Below are 18,041 nucleotides of genomic sequence, written 5' to 3' on the forward strand. Positions count from 1 at the left end.
GTCAGGGTTCACAAGCACTGTTAAGGGTGAGCTCTGACCCCTGAAATCCAGCCATTCAAAGAGTTCGGACCAAATCTTTTTTTAAAAAATGTTGTTTTTTTAACTATGCCCTATCATGCTGCGTCACTGGAAGCATAGTGCAATTATTTTACGGACACTTATGTTTTATGTGCTTGAGTGCTGTCTGGGCGCGTATGCAGCAACCGTTGTTTCGCTGTTTTCCTTGATGCAAAATATCTGCTCTCTTTGCGGTTATGAGAATTGCCGCTGGATAATTGACGGAAAACGCCGGGTTTTAGGCTGTGCTGCAGGGCTTGTGATGGGTTATGTTCTTATTATGCGTTCAGCGCTTGATGGTGCATGCGATAAAGACATATGTCAAAACACGCATAAAACCTTTGTTCAAAACTAGGATCTAACAGTGGTGGGAATCTGGCACGTATCGAAACGCACAGCCTCGCATTGAATGTCAACATAGGTAACAACGGACAGCTGGTACATGTGGCAACAACGGACGGCTGGTACATATGACAACAACGGACAGCTGGTACATATGGCAACAACAGACAGCTGGTAACCGAACATGATTGCTTGAAACATGTAGAGAACCTACCAGAGCAGCAATGCAGCACGAAGCTGTGTTGTGAGCTTAATTGCGCTTGTACTTAGACTCTGAAGTATCGGTTAAACATTCCAACCTGAATAAGTTCTTATTTTGCTCATCATAATATATAATTAACGTGTATGCAAGTTGATTTCATAATGTACACCATTATGTTTTTCTTACCGTCGCATAAAGACCCTTGCCCTGGGTGGTGACACACCAAAGTAATGCAGGAGCATTACTAAGGTATCACACCACAGTTCATGATCTGAGGCCACGTTAGGAGAAAATACTTTTGTCCTGCTTGTAACAATCACCAAATGTGCTGATCCTTTGACGTATCACTGTGTTTCGTCTCGTCATTTGAGCTAAAGCAGCTTTCTGGATATATATATATATATATATATATATATATATATATATAAGGTTTTGCCAGCTTAAGCCAGTTTTCACCGGTAAAAACCAGAAAGTGGCAGAACCTGGTTTTATCCGGTTGTAATACGAACTTTGCAATATGCGTGCATAATGCCAATGGCCGTTCCTCTACCAATGGAGCTACGGAAATGCATAAAAACGCTCAAAGCGCGATTGTCATGTACCTGTTCTCGCACATCCCAAGTGGTTGGACAAAATTGCTATATCATGACGCGACAGTTGAGCATATTAAGCAAATTAGGCATGAATACAACTTGCAATAAGCAAATAGCCTCTGGTAGGCGTTGGCTTATCGTGAACAGGATAGCAGTCGGTATATTTTATGAATAGCATGGGGTCAACCTATCCACTTCGTTTTAAGATGTTTCTAGCTATCAGTCCTTACCAATCCATTATGTAACAGGCACTGATACAAAAATATAAGAACAGCACTGCAGTTCTAAACACTACTGCACTGCACAATCAATGCTAGAACTATCGGCGGTTCCCGCCCAAAGCTAAAGCTTGAAAATAATAACTGCCGTTTCCCAGAAGTTTGGCCCGAGGCAGTTATTCGGAAACCGACCCCACAGTTCCATGCCAGTAAATTTGACCAATCAGCGTCGAGTAAGAGGTTGCAAAGGTCTGTAATTTGGCAAATTCAGGCCCTTTCAGCTATGGCCGGGATTCTTATGCAGAAAATCTTATCCGCTTATGAAGCACAATAAGAGCAGAATAATCAGCAAAATATCCCCACACACTTCGACCAAAGCTTACGTACGCTTACGACCAAAGCTTATGTACTTGCTTACTTACGTAAAGCAAGTACGTACGGATGACGTACATGCTGTTTGAAATTCCAAACCATGTAATTTGATTCTAGAACTGAATAAACGACGCTTGGTTCAAAACGTGTCATAGCTTTTCAAAATGTCACATAATTACCGAGAACTGCCCATTTAACAACTGTTACCTACCGCCCGTAGCTGCTAAATCCTACATCATACCAGCATGGGCCACACCAAATAAAGTACTATCAGTTGACTCCTCAGTGTCAAGTGTGCGACAAGAAGACTTTAAGCTATGCTCTCCAAAATCAACTGCAATATTTACCCGGAAGGGACGGGACGGGACGGGACTTAATTGATTCATATCAAAGTAAACTGGGCTTCAATGGACTGAATTGGACTTGAGTTGACTGGACTGGACTTAAGTGGACTGGACCAGACTTAAGTGGACTGGACTGGACTTGAGTGAACTGGACTGAACTGGGTGGAAGTGGACTGAACCGGACTGGAGTGGTTGGCCCGGCACAGCGCGGCACGTCTCGGAATGGCTCAACATGGCGTGGACTCACAGGATGGGGCAGACCCTGACAGACACGATTACCTACCAGATCCTGACGTTCAACACCATATTGATTGTACACCCGGTGCTTCAACACCGGCTTCGCGATATTGTCACAAAAGAATGCCCATAGTGAATGTGAGCCCAATACATTTTGTCACCAAATGTTTGCAGGTTCACATATATAACGATCTCGCACCTGATCTCCGTCGCCAGATTGTCTCGCATGCCACATGTACAAAATATATGCGCACCAGATGTACTGACAACCACGTGCCTGTAATGGTGAAGACATAGCGAACTCAAGTTTAAACGAGCTGCTGATTCTAACGTGTCAGGGACATCGCGATCGTTTAGCCGATAATTTAGCACTACCAGTCTCAAATGGTGCACGTACATCGGGACCATAACCCCAAATGGTGCACGTACATCGGGACCATAACCCCAAATGCCATCAAACAGCGTTTGCCAATAAACAATCACGTTGTGATCCCAAAGCTAATATTTCAATGTGCGCGCTGAATGCACGTATTGATCGTTAATCCAATGTTCCAACACACGTCTGTCTGCGGCGTGGCAGGTACATAGTGATCGTGTACCCGATGAGGTCCCGCTCGCTCTGCACCATGAGCAACTGCAAGAAGGCGGTGGTGGTGGTGTGGAGCGTGTCGCTGGTGCTCACGGCTCCCGTACTCATCACCAAGGTAAGACCAAATGGCCGGCTTTTTCGGACGGCATTGAATTGCTGGTTTTGTTTATCGCCAAGTACTCTTGAAGTCGATTGAAAACGGTGTAAAAGACTTGCTTCCTTCCGGCTTCGATATTTTATGTACTTAGCATGACGCGAAATGGCTTAAGCTCGCCTACCACTGGTCAGTCAACATCAGATTTTTATTACGATCTTGTATGTCGAGTTACCAACGATCAGCATCTCTTATGGTATCCTGATCATCGTACGACGCCTCACCATTGATACCCGGCTCGTTAGCCTGTGCTTGTTATGGGCGAACCATTTATTTCATTGCAGTGGCACGGTTCTTCAAAATTGCTCGTTTAAGGTTTTACTTAGCTGCTCTGTGTTATGCTGCAGCCCCATGCTTCATCACTTCCAGAATACTCTGCGCCATATTCGGTACAACTCCGCACGCCCCCATTATCACCGTGCAGAGCTGCGGTACGTCCCGCGCAATCTCACGCCTCACCACCCGTACCCGCGGAGCGCTGGCTGGCCCGCTCGGCCCCACGTTCCACCGCCCCACCCCCTCTGCAGGACATCCAGCCGGAGAGATTCGGCAACAACGTGACGCAGCTGACCATCCACTACTGCCGCGACAAGGAGTCCATGGGGCTCGGGTTCGCCGTGTACCAGTTTCTGGTCCTGTTCGCCGTGCCGGCGCTGCTCATGATCTTCTTCTACTCGCGAGTCATCTCCGAGCTCTGGAAGTCGACGCGCACCATGAAGCAAATGACCGGCGCCAGGTGAGTACACCGTGGCCGAACCGGGATCTGCTTTGTCCGCGGGGCGGGGGATAGGTTCGCAAAACAGTCGGTCTGGTGCTTTAGATAAGAGTCACTCAAACCAGGGTACCCCATAGGCTGTATTTCTTCAAGTTAAAGCATTTCGTCACTTGGGAAATAGTCAAAAACATCTTGCTTGTTTATGCGTGTATTCTTTTTGCCTGTCATGAGCGTGGCTTTGAGTGAGGCTGCAGACCAAGTGCGGCACGATCTGAACAGAAGTAAAGGTTTACATGGTGAGGCCTGTCCCGATCGTTAATCTTTCCAGAATCTTAAATAATTGCAGCCACACGCTGCCATTTCATGCGGTTCTCGGCAACAAGAAACGCACCTCTTAAAATGTTTGCGGTATATGTTGTCAAGCATTAGTATCCGAGTGGTTCGATCAGAAGCGAACTCTCCTATCAGTGTCATGACATGATGACAGATTAGCATTGACGACTGTACACGCGCCCGAGTGGGAGTCAATTTGACCCCCTGAAGGTTTTTTTCCGGAAGGTTTCCGAACAGTGCGGCGTAGCCACGCCAAATTTGGATAGCTGTAGACAAAAAATAGCGAATCGGTTAGTATTAAAATTTAGATGTTTCTTGTCAGGTCGCTGATCTACACCAGGTCAAATTCAGACCATGGATTCAGCGCAGTCAATTTCTAGGAAATATTTCAATCTGATGCAACAACGGAGCGTGAGACGAAGCCATACATCTCTGAGATACTTTCTTAGGGAACACAACAGTTGAATGAACAAATTTCACCGACCTAGGGTCAGTTATAAAGGTTGGACCAAGGTAAAAACCAACCTGCTTCATTTCGCAAAGCTTGCCATATGGGATAGTTTCTGGTGTTCATTCGAATATTTTGATTACATTAACCGTATCATACATCTACCGCGGACTTTTTAAAGATCAGAGTAAGTCACTGATCTAAAATAACCCAGGTCAACGTTTTGATTTTAGGAACATACTGCTTAGAGTAATCTCTATCGCTTATGCAATGCAAAACTCCAAGCAGTCTCGCATGATTTTGGTCACCATGGCCTTCAAAAGGTTCAACAAGGCCACTGACTTTAAACGAGCATGTGACCTTTTGCCTACAACAGGAATCCAGGTTCTGGGGGCACTTTGGAGACCTCTTGGAGTCTGACCTTGTTTAGTCTTATTTGACCCGAAGGTCATGATCTATAAACCTCAAACTTTGACCTAAGTGAGTTCACGTACAGGCTAACGCACCATACGAATTTGGCGTCCAGCTCTATTAGTTCCTGAGATCTCAGGAGGGTCAAATTGACCTCGACCCGAGCGAAGGGTATCCACTGGCCACCCGGACGCGTGTTAAAGTGTAGTCGTCTATATTCTTGACACATAGGGAACATATACTTCGTTAAACGCGAACAGCGCTGGGTACTATGTGCAAGTCGGGCTGGGTTCAAATCTCAACATCTCTGTCAGAGGAGAGAAAAGGCCACCGTATTAGCCAAAGTCTACGTCGATGTACGTAGTTGTTGCATGCACTCTAGGGTAACACATGGATCCCCCCCCTTGTTGGCTGTTTTGAAGGACGTATCCTGCTGTAGGACTGATGTTGGCGGCCAGAGGAGACGCAGGCGTTAAAACTGCCGCGATGTGCAGATGAATGTGCCGTCTGTGAATTGCGTATCGATCCGAATATTGTTCAATCCATCCATGCCCTTGCAGTCAATCGTTAAGTAATTATCTCGCCCTTTTGAAAACGTTTTCGAATGCGACACGTGTGCAATATGCCCAAACCGAGAGGGAGAACGTCAGAAATTTTGTCTCACACTGCAGCCAACATCCACCCAAAATCCTGACGCGTTTGTAATAGCTGGTTTGCATTCAGCAAAAGAACGAAAGCGTCACATAATCGTCGATTTTGCCGACTGGAATTGCTAGGATTGACCAGACCTAAAACAAAGCTGTAGCATTGCGGAATGGAGGGATTCGTGGTGACGTCACCGCAGTTGAGCCGCGAAGCAGAAAATGTGCGCAGACTTGCTCAAACTCGTCCTCGCCTTAGCGTGTAGAAGCACCTGGGCAGGACGCACGAACTTGTCTTGTCTTGTCGACGGACGGGAGCCACCAATAACGGAACAATCATGCAAGTCGGTGCACCCAGAGCGTTTCGTCTGCAGATCATCATAATAATGCCCCGCGTGCAGGGCAGTTGGCTCGAAGAGGTCTCCAGGTCGACTGACGGGGCCACCAATAACGGAACAATCAAGCAAGTCGGTGCACCCAGAGCGTTTCGTCTGAAGATCACCATAATAATGCCCCGCGTGCAGGGCAGTTGGCTCGAAGAGGTCTCCGGTCGACTGACGGGGGCCACCAATAACGGAACAATCAAAGCAAGTCGGTGCACCCAGAGCGTTTCGTCTGAAGATCACCATAATAATGCCCCGCGTGGAAGGCAGTTGCTTCGTGGAATTTTCTGCCAGTCGCCTGTACGACATTGTATAGCAGCATTTGAAACATGTTGGAAAATATTCGATCGGGTGCAAAAAATGTGGTAAAATGATGTTGTCCTAGGTATCAAAAAATTCTGCACCTGCTCAAGTCAACTCAGAAGTTATTCCAGAAACACCTTGAAGGGCCTCTGAGGCTTTCCTCAAAGAGCGAGGGTTAATGATAGGTCTATGAGTTTTTATTGCTGAACCTTCAGCGATGAAACCGTGTGCCATCAGGGTTTTACGACGCACTCAGCTGTTGAGGCCATATGGCGTCGACTGCCCCCTACCCTGGCAGGAGGGGCGGGCACCGCGGGGCATCAAACTCCGTACGTCTCGTTTGTCCGATGCGCGGCTTAACCACCAAACGGTGTCCGGACAAGTCGACTCGCAGTTTGCCGAATATCTTGTTGTCGACTGTCATATGCCGACTTTCATATTGGCGACATGTAAAAGGTCGATATGCCGAAAAGTTGAATCGGCAAAATGGCGAACTGCAAAATGGCGGCATGGAGGAATGTGGCGGCATGCTGAAGTGGCGAACTGCGAAATGACGAACTGCAAAATGGCGATATACCAGCAAGTTGACATGCCGAAATGACGAATGGTTAAATGGCGAATTGTAAAATGGTGACACGTAAAAAGGTTGATTTGCAAAACCGACGAGCATTGAAATGTTGAAGTGCTTGCGTGCCATGTTTGAACACATGGTGACAAGATATAATGACGACATGCTAGAGCGGCAAAAAGCCAAATGACGAAATGAAAAACGTTAAGCTCAAGTGGGAACAACAAGAATACGAGGTTCTTCGAGGCTTCATGAAATGGGTAATTCCTGTTCAATCATTTATGACAGCTGCGTCAATTGCCTATGATTCTGTTTACTGACCAACTGTTCCCGTTCCCTTCCTTCTGCGGGGAACAGAGGACAGAGCGACTGATGTTTTGTTCACATCTTGACGACGTAAGCTCGCATACACGCATCTTAAATCTCCCAAAAAAATGTTTTTTGACGGCCTCGGTATTTACGGTGTTCGGAAAAATAGTGAACTTGCAGTTTGCCGAGTGCTTATTGTCGGCTGTCATATGACAACTTTTATATTAGTGACATGTCAAAAAGTTCACGTGCCAAAGTCAAATCGGCTAAAAGGTGAATTGCAAAACGGCAGCACGAAAGAATGACGACATGCCACAAATCCGTGCTCAAAACGTTCATTAAATGCTGCGCGTTGGCGAAAATCGTTGTTCGTTATGGCAACGATCCACGCTGACGTGCTTCAGACGCAAAAAAGTCACTGGTCACATTCTTATTGACCTTGAACACTATGTGGTTACTGAGGACGTGGAATCTGTATGGAGTTTTTATCGCGTCATACCTAAATGATCTGGAAATGGGCGGCGCGAAACAGTCTGCACGACTTCGCGTACTCCTAGCTCAAAAAAGAGAGGATTACAAGTTTTAATACGGGCATAAGTGTGAAAATTATTATCTTGGAAATGCTGTTTCAGTTGAAAACCCCATTCAAATGTGGAACAGTCCCTTTAAGTATCTTGTTTGAATGAACGACGGCATGGGAAAATGGCCACATGCTAAAATGGTGAAACCGAAATGGTGTCATGGAAAAAAGCCAAGCGTTTTGAAAAATCTGCCACCTGGCTAATGTGGTAAGCGTGAAGGCTGCAACCTGTCGATGATGACATGGAATTAAACATATATGTAGAGACGTTTAGTTCTATATTAAGTTGTGGGGGATTCGGCCTCCCCTCTCCCACATGGACACAAGCCCCCCCCCCCCCTCCCAACTTTGGGAGAAACGGAAGCCAAATCTGGGGAAAACCCTGGCTGCTGTCAGATTGTTGGTAGTTTCATAATTTGTCACCGCCTCCTACAGCAATGTTACAAAACCATACCTCCGTCCCTGTTTGATCTTGTATGACGGTTTTTTTCAGCACGACTCTGCCGAAAAGCGGTCCCGTTATTTTCCTTCTGCCGTAAGAGCCATTAGTTGACGTGTAAAGCTGATGCCTGTCATTCATTAGCACCTGTCTGATTGTAGAGCCTACTTGTCTTATCAGTTATTTATTTCTTTACTTTTTATGTTCTCGTATCGCCAGCAGAGTGGTGCTCCCTAACAAAAGTTTTTTTTTTAATGGTATACAATAGATATGCAGCACACAACATCCAGCCAGTCATCCAGCATTTTTGCATGTTCTCATTTTTCAAGTCACCATTCGCCAGTACCAAATTCAAATGTGACCCTTTTGTATTTCGCCATTCTGCCGTTCGCCAATATGACGTGTCAATGTCTTGCTAGGCCGCTATTTTGCAGCTCGCCATTTAGCCGTTCGTCAACTTGGCAGGTTGACTTTTTCCAACGTCGCCATTTTCCAGTTCTCCATTGCGCTTATTGATATCCAGCATTCGACAAAAGACCATTCGCTAGATGGGATTTTCGCCTTTTTGTGCTAGGGCCCCACTAAACTACCGGTACCCTCGGCAATGAAACTCTTAAACTTTCAATGTTGGTTGAGCCAGTCGCTTTCCCTTCACGTTTGGTGAGTCTTAGGTCAATATGTTGCAGTATAACCTGCTTATTGTGTGTCTTTTTCGGAATACTTTGAAACATGCCATTTGCCTCCAGAAAGCCGTAATTTTTCAAATGCTCGTTGTCGTGTGTAACGGTTGACCAAGCCAGGGAGGCCACTACACTGGTTGATCAGCTGTCAATTCGGACATCGGCTGGCTTCTTGCGCTATTCTACCAGGCATTGGTGTTTGCTTTGAGGTTTTAGCTATATTAGGCTCGAGTAGTGGGAGCGTGTATACTCCTCGCTTGGTGCGCGTATTATATGCTTATTTACAATGCATGAGGAATGAACGTTTGTGTGACGCTGTCGCTTATACAGTGTCTGTCTTTAGATCCGCGGTATGAAGATGACACCAGATGGACCCGAAGGTCGGTTGTCCTATTTATGGGATGAAGCCATGGCGTTAGACCGGTGCTTCGACACCGAACACTTGCATTCTTGTTTTCTGATACGAAGGAAATTGCCCAGTGTCATGAAAATACAAAACATAGTGTCTGGCCCAAACACAAATAAGCTGGTAAGAGTTTTGCTTTCCTTGCAAGCCTCCAAGTAAGTTTTTTCGTTGACCACATCAATTAGAAAGGCATGAAACGAAACAGAGTGGATAATTATATTAGATCAGTGGCCCGCATTTCTATGATATAATGTAGGTGTTGCCTGAGCATATGAACGGTTATGCAGATGCTGCTTTAACAGTATCTGTGAATAATGCGGCGGAGAAACACCTATATCTGTCCATTATGTCCATGTCCATATATCTGAGCAACAGAGGTGTCTTCGACCTGACCTGCACGTCGAAAATATAAGGTAAGCCACATTGATGACGCTCGAGCAGGTAATTCAAACATAAGCCCTATCGAGAGGATGGCCTGGCCAAACACTGCAGTGGAGAAACACTTAGCGCTCTTTGGAGCGAGAACGTCCCCGAGCGAATCGGCGCGACGAAGCTATCATGTAAGTTACCTTGGTGATCCTAGAACAGGCAGTCCAAACTTTGCAACTGCGATCGAGGAAAGGTCCTTAGATAAGAACACACGTCCCAACGGAGTGAGATAAAGTGACGGCAGACAAATATGACTGCGGAGCTCTATGTGGCCCTTTCCACTTATCCAACACTGTCCGGGACAACTTACTAGACGCAAACGCCTGGTTGGTCAGGAATTAAGGCCCTGCTGGATCGGGACTCAGTCGTTTGATAGAGGATGGAATGCCCCAGACAACAAAATGTATCTATTTAGTAAACGGCTTCTCAAAAAGTCATTGTCTGGTTGCGTCATGGAATGTTTGTAAGACGTCAAGGTGCTTCCAGCCTGGCCGCGCGAAATTGTCACCTAGCAATCACATGTCAATAAAACTTCGACTCGCCGGGGGGTGGCAGCGGCGATGGTGGAAGTGTTTGCCAAGCCAGACATCATCATGTGCTGTTGTTTTGGCCGGTTTTCGTGGCGTCCTTCAATATTTCGTGAGATTAGAGGTTTTATTCTACTCGCATACTCGGTCCTGGCGCTATTGTTGAGCTATTCGTTTACAAGTCGCATTTTCGTAATGCCTAGCAATCATATTCAACTTAATATACTATTTTGCATGAAACGTGATTCGTGACTTAAGCTTGCACGACTTCGCCAACATTGATTGGGAGCCAATTTACGTCCACTTTAATTGGAAATTGTGCTCACGTATGCCAGGTCCGAACGGCTCGACGATATTATTCTTCTTGGCTTTGAACGGCGCATGGGCTATGGGGTGGCAGGATTGGAATGACGTTGCTTTGGCGTGATGCATACCAAAATGGCCTCGCAATATTCCGCACAAAATAATGTGCACGTCTTCGCGACCATGTAGCTCAGAAAATAGAGTTTTAAGTCTTAAGAAGGGCAGCGCTGTGAGCTGCGCTGAATGATCTTCAAAATGGCTATTTCAGTTCAAACCCCAAACAAATTACGTAAGTTGTTCAGTGCATTTGCGAGGCACATTATTCCTATAGATAAGACAGTAGTTATAGCCATATTCCTCAGCGAAAAACCAGGAGAATTAAAATATAGATGCGTTGATGTTTCGGCAACACGCCTTTATCGAAACAAGGGCAGAAGATCTTCTGCTATTTTTTCGATAAAGGCATGTCGCCAAGATACCAACGCATCTATACCTCCATTTTCCTGGTTTTTCTCCCAGGAATAAGGCTATTTCTACCGTCTTACCCAAACAAATGTGGAGCACTCCCCTCAACATGACTACAGTAGTAAATTTGATTTCCTGATATGTTAGTCATGTCGTCATTTTATTGCGAATGCGAGGTACAAATCCGTTTGGTTCGAACCTGACCAGTTGACCTCACATGACCTTTGCTGCCTGACCTGGTGTAAGATCGTAAGAGATGACTTTCCTCGACTGACTCACAGTCAAACCAACAGAAATTTCATCGAAGTAATGAAGATGGGAACGAAACCACCTGCTCTTTTTGATGCAGTTTGGGCACAAATAGCCGTTTAGTCCACCGATGGCATCATAACTCCGTTTTATGACCTTCAGCGTCGAAAACTTGTTTTTTCGGAATGTGCGAGATGCATCGTCGGGCAGTGACGTAAAATGAGGTGAGTCGACCTGGAACCGTCCGGAAGTTATCTCAAAACTCGGCGCGGATTCCTTCCAACCACAGGACGTGCGTAGGTTAACTTTCACGGCCTCGGGCCACTGTTTTACCCTTACACCAATGCAATACAGTCTCCGGGTCATACATTAACTTGATAGAGCTTAACGTGCTAAGTCTTCTGATGTTGCGTATTTTTCTATGCCGAAGCGTCGCAGGACGTGCAAATACTTTACCGTACGGCCGAAGATGATTTCCAAGGCTCCCTTCTGCATTTTCTCAAAATATTGCGCCTGCTTGGCAGCGTGTCCCGCATGAAAAACCAGCGCACAGTATACACCAATTATCAATGTCGTTGCAAGCAATGGAGCTTCTGGGCCTTACCGTGCTGTAAATACAACAGCTTGCGATACTTCCTTAGGAGTAAACAAACGATCCGAATGGCAAATTCGTTAATTGCGTTATGTCCATTACGGAAGGTTGATTGGGGACCGAGTTGTCAGACATGTAAGATGCAGTGCGCTGGAGCAGTCATCCTAGCACACACTGGCGGGATTGACGGCCTCAGCAACTCAGCTCGTTGCAAAGCTGCGATAGTACGGACTATGCGTACACAAATGAAGACGGGCAGTGATAATGAAGAAGTAAGAGCAATAGAATAAGGCGCACGAGTCTCATGACATGGATCACATTCCGGACGTTTATCTCAATTCGTCCTGCTGTATGCATATAGTAGGTGATTCCAGTGATGAGTGCTGCCTATGAAGTTGTCCAATGGTTAACTAATAAACTTCATCAACAATCCTCAACTCCTAAAACAACCTTCAAGATCTGGGTCACAGAAGATCAAATATTAAAGTTCACAGCAAATGAGCTCTTGCAAATTTTACTTGATGACCCCAATTCATCTGCATCCGTTAACGATGACTGAAATGACATTTAACTCGGCCCTGCCTGGATGGTTTCTCCTCTGCGATCGCCTGGAAAAGGTCAAAAGCATCCCCTGCCTCCCTGGTATGCCAGGGTTTGACAGGCGGGCCGAAAAAATTCAAGCACCAATCAATGTGCCAGGTACCAGTGAAAGACTCCGGTCAAGCACACTCAGGAATTTGGAGCTGACATTAATCATGCAGCCGATGATGTCAGCAACCTCGTGACATGCCTCAAGGAATGCGTGAATCTTGTCACGGCTTCAGGGCTCGCTAGCTGGCGTCATGATGGTCACGTAGGCTTGAAATTGCTCCCAAGTGAAGGAATGTGCCCTTGCTCTTCCTTGCAATACCATGATGTTACAAAGGTTAAACCTTACAATCACGTCAGGTTAAGGTCATGCAAGGTCAATGATATAGCTTGTCAATTGCTCTGTTTAAGATCATGTCGGGCCTAAGTCACGTCAGCTTGAGCTTAGGTCACCCCATTTGTCCTTATTCATCTGCTCTTTGTCAGGTGGTCACTGGTTGAAGGAAATATGCCGCTTTTGGAGACTTTGTTGCAAACATCATATATGACGTAGATAGCTCACTTGTATCTACGGACATGCTTTTAAGCGCAAAAGACTGTTCCAGACAACAAAGCTTCACTATTGAGTTAATACGATGCATTTGCATTCTCGATAACGGCGTTTTTCTGAAGTTATTCAACGTACAGCCTCATCTGGGTCATAGCTAGTAAAAGTACTGAAATGTTTGTATTATGTTTCACAAAACGCGGTTCGAGTATGAAACTTGCATTAAATATTTTGAGCTGGCTGCAAGCCAACCGCTGTCCGTTGATATAGCGATTCGTACTGACGTGCTTCAGACACAAACAAGCTGTTGACTCTTTTTGTCTTGACCTTGAACACAATACGGCCATTGATGAAGTTGAATTCGTGTGACGTTTCAATGAAATCATATATTTCGTGGTGTCAGAATAGGCGGTACGAAAAAGTAGGCACAAATTTACTCCTAGCCCAGAAAGAAGAGTATTCGAAGTCTTAAGAAGAGCATAACTATGCACTGCAGGGAATGGTCTTTAAGTAGCCGCATCAGTTAAAAACCACATACAACTGTGTAACAGGCCCTTAACGATTAAATTCAACGTAGCGAGTCATATAAATCAGCAAAAGCAATCCTAGTTTTTGCAGCGGCCGATTTCGCGGTCGAACAGGAACTACGAAGAATGTGTTTTAAGGGATGCCAACGTCGCTATCATAGCAGGTCATGTGAAGGCCTAGTTTTATTATAAGACTGCCTACAAATACCCATTGCGAGGATATGAAAACATTGAATGATTTAAAAGTGCTGTGCTTTAACGTCATAGGAAGGTCCTTCAGATCTGGCAAGAATATTATGTGACTCTGTTTAGCACTGTTTCGCCCTGCATGACCTCCAAAGATGAAGATAAGTAAATTCTCACATTTTCGACAGAATGCCAACATTGTCAAATGTGGCAAGGCCATCAAAGCACGCAAAGGCTAATCAACCCGATGCCCAGCATGTAAAAACATTTGAGTTTTGCTCAAATGTTCTCCCACAAAATTTCCCCACAAAATTGCATCGCTCCATGCGTAGCATTCATGCACGATTGATCTAGATGTGAATTGGGTGGGTCGTTGTTCCCAAATGATCCCCAAGTATCTCACATATCTCCGTGTATGTAAAGTCGTATTACGAATCCTGAGAAGGACGCGGCTTAAGATTTTGGAAAAAGTCTGTACCTCACACAATTTCAAACGTATTGCATACGGACGAGCAATGAATATTTCACCATAAGAATACTCTAGTATCCTCCTCCTCCCCCCCCCCCCATCCCTCTTCACTGAGCTACTTTTCTCTATGACCGCGCTTTAGAGCAGCCAAGTCTGGAGAACGCCCCAGGTTCACCAAACAGCCCCATCGCTACCCGCTAACCATCCCCGCATCTGCCTGCCGTACAATAATGGGAAAAGCCCCGCTGATTAATATTTGCATTCGTATTGGCCTGCGGGCGACGGCCATCCGGCGGGCAGAGGCGTGCCAAACGAGCCTACGCCACACGACCGGGTTCGCCGAACCAATTCCGCAGCGATCGGGGCCAGTGACGGTCGGGCGGCGCCTCCTGACGTGGTGGCAGCTGCTGGCCGGCGGCCTCCCGACAACGGCTCCCGCCAGGTCACGCGGCGCCCTTTTGACCGACCCCGTGTCACGTCAAGCGTTAAACGCCGCCGACCGGCCGGCCTCGAGGCGTAATTGATCGGCTGGAAATAACTGGGCAGCGTCCGCCCGTTGACTTCCAAAACAGCTCGCGCAGAGACAGAGTCGTACGGCGGCCGGGGCGGCCGGCTCGTCGGGATCCTCGGCCGAATCCGTCGCCTCTGCCGCATCGGCCTTCCGAGCCGTTTCAGCTGATGACCTGGTCCGACCCTTTCGGCCCGCCCAGCCGGCCCGGCTGGGTCCGACCTTTCCTGGCGCTCCGTCCCAGTAGCATCCGCTTCTGTCTGGACCCTCCGACGCCGGGATCGTCCGCAGCAGCGGGATCTCCGCCGTCTTGATCGCCGGTGCCGAACTCGGCGCGTTATTGGCGAAGTTTGATGACGTCATGCTTATGCTCGTTCTTCTGGTGCTCTTGTTAGCGGACGCGGTGAATAATGAAGTGAATTTTGTTGGGATTGTGCAAGGCAGTGATAGCTTAACCAGCCTACATCCAGCGACACATATGCACTTAGTGATGTGAATAATGAAGTGAACGCGGTGAATACGCGCCACGCGGTGAATAATGAAGTGAATTTTGTTGGGATTGTGCAAGGCAGTGATAGCTTAACCAGCCTATATCCAACGACACATATGCACTTAGTGATTAAGGTAGTGATTCATAGCTACACAAGAACTGCGTAAGTTGTCAAGTGCATTTGCGAGGAACATTATACGTATAGATACGACGGTATTGACAGCCTTATTCCTCATAAGATAAACATGAGAATTAAGAGATAGATACGATATTTCGGCTATATGGCTTTACCGAAAGGAAATCAGTAGTAAATTGAAACTTGCCTTTATCCTCGGCGTTGCGCCTTGTTTCGTCTATTATTGCCTCGGCCTCGCCGGCAGAGGCAATGTTGAATTTACTACTGACATTCGTTTCGGTAAAGGTATGTAGCCAGCACATTATATTTATCTATCCATTCTCGTGTTTATTCTACGAGGAATAATGTTGTTAATCCTGTCCTATAATCACGCAAGGATCGTTGGATTAGCTTCCATAACGGAGGTTTTACTCGCACCTTTACCATATCAGGGGCAACGTTGCTTTTGTTGTCACTGTTGATAAATATTTGCCTCAGGGTCAATCCGCCACATCTAACTAACACATGAATATCATCCTCCATAGCCGTAGAGCTGGGCCATGCCATTATGAGGTTACTGGTGTCAAGGTCCTTCCTTAACATGAAGAGGTACCTAGCGTCATAGTAACTCCAGTCAACTCCTACTCCCGAGCGGTGTTTCCCCGCGTATCTCAGCATGCAATGTCCACTCGTCTCGGCCCTCTTGGGTGAACATCCGTCGCTTCGCGTCGTGGACATCCGAGAGACCCTCGCTATGGTCCGCGGCTCGCGGCGCTGGGGTGGCAGCCACGTGTTCTCCAGCGGCACGAGAACGGGCCGAGGCCCACATAACCGGTGCCGGTGGAGTGGCCCAGACCGCGTGACGAATTGTCGGCCGTCAGTAGGGGCGCGCACTACAAATGCCACCGGTGGCAGCGTGGCGAGCTCTTCGCTGCGGGTGTGAAAAATGACTGGCGTGGGCTATCCGGATGAAATCGATGGCTTCAGAGAGCCCGCGTCCGCCATTCCAGCACCTGATAAAGGCTACGTCTTGAGCCAACCAACACAGGACGCCGCCGATGACTTTCCGGAGAAAGTCACGGAGGCCGATAAACTGATACGTGGATGGATATGGCCCAATATTAGTGGCATCCATTGGATGTGGAGCTGCTCGTGGTTTACGAATTGTCATGTGCGCGAATCCGGAGACCTTTTGCGAAGCGTTGAAACCTGACATACCACCAGGTGCTATTAGTTATCTCGAGTATGGGTGGTGGACAGGCCCGCATCAGGTGACTTCACATCTTGAATATTTCGAACGTGAATGGCGCTTCTACCTCTTCTTACCCGCTGACTGTCCCATGGCCATGTTCCAAGGCCTACATAACTTTTAAGTTGCATCTGTTTTTGGCACACCACAATGCAGCAATATTAATGCCCCACTGTCTCCCCACGTTTTAGATCATCACTTCTCAGCAAGTCCAACGGAAGAAAGGCGGCGGCGAGCTCCCCAGTACTCACCCCGAACAGTCACCGCGCTTTTAAGAAGACCCCACCGCCACAGAACAAAGGAGAAGACGTGATGAAGGCGCGAAAACAGGTCGGTCTGGCGCTGGCGGAGAGGTTGTAGGACTTACAGACGGCCGTCGTGCTCCCAGTCTGAACAAGGAGCCACTTCCAGCGGACCTAACCAATGGCAACGTGACTCTTAAAACAAACTTGGAGCTGCTCGTGAGCGTGGTGATGTGACCCGGTGCGTTGTTTGAAGGATGTTTTCCTGTTTTATTCCTCTTAGCTACTATGTGCTAATTGTGTAAGGTCTTGTGCTTGACGTAGGATGTAATTCTATTTCACTTTCCTGACTGCGAAGTTGTTTTATTTTACGTTCCTGACACGACACATGGCTTTATGTTATATGGCGCGGACCTGTGAATGGCCACGTTATGTATGGGTTGGTCGTAGCAGTAAAACAAGCAAACCAATGGTGAGAAAAAGAACACTCCTAGGAAGACAGTTAGATGTTTAGGATCTAAGAAAACAAACGGCATTGTGTGCAATGCACTGAACGCCAAGAACTTTTGCTGCGCAAAGAAGTACCTGGTCACCTCTGTAAATACAGGCGGGATGTCGAGCAGCTGGATGTATGGTCACAGACCACTTGTGAGGAATGTCGAACCCCTTTGAGTAGAAGAGCTCTTACCCTCTTTTACTTGTGCATCCCTCATTTGCGGTTTCGTGCACTCCCTGCTGCCTGCTGTTTTGAAATGGGCACGGACGTATTTTAAGAAACGCTATCATTCTTGCATTTGGTCACATTGTTAACACTTATGAGCATTTTATTTATAAATGACAAAGTTATTATTTACTCATGCATGCTCTACTTGCCAAGACTTTCTGAGATGTATTTTGGCATGCACTTTTGCTCATGCTTAAGGCAATCACAGCCTGCTGCGTAATTTAGAACGCAACATTTAAAATGTATGCATCGTCGGCGGCCAGAAACGTGGATGTCATTGCAGTGACTGACAGTCCCGTCATGGTGATCGATATTCGTACAGTGATGGCATGCGCAACTCCCCAATGACCGAGCCGTCAATGAGGCTTGGCGGACGTGGCTCAGGGCATCGGCCAGCGGGGATTCGCCGTGAACGCGTCAGCCGGGTCAGTTGTCAGTCAGCGGGGTCAGCCGGGTCAGTTATCAGTCAGCGGGGTCAGCCGGGTCAGTTGTCAGTCAGCGGGGTCA

General features: G+C 47.0%; 1 protein-coding gene across 1 annotated transcript in view; it reads left to right on the forward strand.

Moving 5' to 3' along the window:
* Nucleotides 1-16,928, forward strand: part of LOC119092433 (cholecystokinin receptor type A) — a 38,763-nt gene extending 21,835 nt beyond the window's left edge. The window contains exons 2-4 of the mRNA XM_037215394.1: nt 2,946-3,069; nt 3,636-3,844; nt 16,760-16,928. Of these exons, the coding sequence (XP_037071289.1) occupies nt 2,946-3,069; nt 3,636-3,844; nt 16,760-16,928 (502 nt within the window). The remainder of the gene's footprint in view (nt 1-2,945; nt 3,070-3,635; nt 3,845-16,759) is intronic.
* Nucleotides 16,929-18,041: the final 1,113 nt, after the last annotated feature.

This window comes from Pollicipes pollicipes, unplaced genomic scaffold, assembly GCF_011947565.3.
Source record: "Pollicipes pollicipes isolate AB1234 unplaced genomic scaffold, Ppol_2.1 Scaffold_3447;HRSCAF=4054_pilon_pilon_pilon, whole genome shotgun sequence".
NCBI classification, from domain to species: domain Eukaryota; kingdom Metazoa; phylum Arthropoda; class Thecostraca; order Pollicipedomorpha; family Pollicipedidae; genus Pollicipes; species Pollicipes pollicipes.